The sequence below is a fragment of the Otolemur garnettii genome, unplaced genomic scaffold (genome assembly GCF_000181295.1).
Source record: "Otolemur garnettii isolate 467f Iridium unplaced genomic scaffold, OtoGar3 scaffold00134, whole genome shotgun sequence".
Lineage (NCBI taxonomy): Eukaryota > Metazoa > Chordata > Mammalia > Primates > Galagidae > Otolemur > Otolemur garnettii.
Window position 1 is genome coordinate 1857161 of NW_003852529.1, and position 2120 is coordinate 1859280.

The 2120-nt window shown below is 60.1% G+C and overlaps 1 protein-coding gene across 1 annotated transcript in view; it reads left to right on the top strand.

Annotated features, from left to right (window-relative positions):
* The first annotated feature begins 1258 nt into the window (after positions 1 to 1258).
* The window catches only part of TESMIN (testis expressed metallothionein like protein), a 39070-nt gene continuing 38208 nt past the window's right edge, over positions 1259 to 2120 (top strand). Inside the window, exon 1 of the mRNA XM_003798297.2 lies at positions 1259 to 1729. Within this exon, the coding sequence (XP_003798345.1) occupies positions 1259 to 1729 (471 nt within the window). The remainder of the gene's footprint in view (positions 1730 to 2120) is intronic.

Here is a 2120-nt window from a genome sequence, read left to right on the forward strand (position 1 = left end):
CCATTTTTTGGTTGCAGCCATCATTGTTGTTTGGCAGGCCCGGGCTGGGGATTCGAACCCGCCACCTTAGATGTATGTGGCTGGCGCCTTAGCCGCTTGAGCCACAGGCGCAGAGCCCAAAAGTTAATCTCTTAAATCAATCTAACTATTCAAGATAGGCATCTTTAGGTGAGAGCTAAATTTACAAAACAGTAAGAATGGGACATGGGGTGAAAGGTCAGACAGGACCTAAACTGACCAGTCCAGCTGTGTGTGTCATGTCTTTCCTGGCCTGCCTGACTCCATTCTATTCTCACTACATGAGCTTTCATTGGGAGGTGGCTCAGGCCTCTAATCCTAGCCTTCCCATTAATGTAAAGTTGTTAATAGGGGAAGCTGGGTGTGGAGTACATAGGAATTCTCTGTACTATCTTTTCAGCTTTTCTGTTGGAAAAAGTTTATTTTAACGTGCAATTAAATAAAGCCAAGCAGGTTGGCTCACACCTGTAATCCTAGCACTCTGGGAGGTTGAGGTGGAAGGATCGCTTGAGGTCATAAATTGGGAGAGCAGCCTGATCAAGACTCCATCTCTACTAAAAACAGAAAATCAGCCGGGCATGGTGGTGATGGTCGCCGGTAGTCCCTGCTATTTAGGAGCCTGAGGCAGGAGGATCCCTTGAACCCAGGAGTTGAGGATGCTGTGAGCTATGGTTATGCCACTGCACTCTAGCTGGGGCAATACGGTGAAACCCTGCCTCCGACAAACCAAAACGACTAGGTAATCCCACCTAGGTTCGGTCCAGACCCAAGTTTCCCCACCTGCGCCTCGAGCTGCCAGTCCTGTTGGGCCCCGGCCACGCCTCCCCAAGTGTCGGGATTTCAGGCTCCACCCCACCAACCTTTGGCCCCGCCCACACATCTTCCCAGTCCGGATCTCGACTCCGCCCCTTCACTGGCCCCGCCCCCTACCTAACTGCCAACGTCTGCTGGCGCGAGGCCCCGCCTCCCGCATCTGCCCGCTACAGCCGGCGGCCTGTGGCGTGTACCTCAGAGTAGTCCCGACCGACCAGGTGTCCCCTGTTGCGTCTCCCCTCAACCCCCGGGCCGACCTCGGCCTGCAGGCAGGGAGGGGGCCGGTGGGCCCTCGGTGAACTCGCGGGTGCTGGCGGCGGACCCCGCGGGGGCGACAGCGGGCGGCGCCGCCTCACCTGGCCGCGTCGTTGCAGGTGCGCGGCCCCGCCGGAGCAGGGCGCGGGTGACGCCGGTCGCCTCTGCGGCCATGGAGGAAGCCTCGCTGCTCGGCGGGGTACCCAGCCCCGAGGAGGAGATGGTGACCGAGCTGTTCAGCCCAGAGAGTCCGTTCGTGTCGGAAAACCTCGCCCCGAAGCCGCCAGCCGTGGTGAAGCATGAGGAGGACGAGTTCCACGTGTTCCAGGACGCCTACCTGGGCCCGGCCGAGCCCCAGGAGCCCCTCCTGCACGCGTTCAGCCCCGCGCTGGGCGGGGACGGCGCGGGCAAGGTCAAGGTGGAGCTGCTGGTGGACGCCAGCGACGAGGAGGAGGCCCTGGGCGAGTACCCGGGGCTGCCCGAGCTCACCCCGCTGGACGACGCCGCGCTGCCCGCCCCGCAGCCCGCCTACAACGTGCACTTCCTGCCCTCGCTGCTGCCCCCGCACCGCAGCCCCGCGGTCGTGCCGCTGGGCGCCTGGGCCCGGGAAGGAGCCGCCCACCCTGGGGTCCGGGTGATTCCAGTAAGAGCTGTCTGGACCCCGTCACCCCATTCCCAGTAGATCTGGGATCCTGCTGCGCTTTCCCAAGATTTCCCTCTGAAGCCTCTCTCCCGGGCCAGAGGCAGCCCCGGTGACAGGTCACACACATCCCTGGAGTCGCTAATTGCCTTTGTAATGCAAGAAGCATCACCCAGCCAGGCCCTTGCTGCAGAGGAATGGCCCCTGGGCGAGTGGTTCCAACCTGACCTAATCCTGCAGACAACATTCAGCAAAGTGGAGGGGAAAAGTTACAAAGTTTGTCACCAGACGTTTACTATAACTTAATATTCTTGAAAAACGTGAGGCTCGGCGCCTGTGGCTCAAATGACTAAGGCACCAGCCATATACACCTAAGGTGGCGGGTTCAAATCCA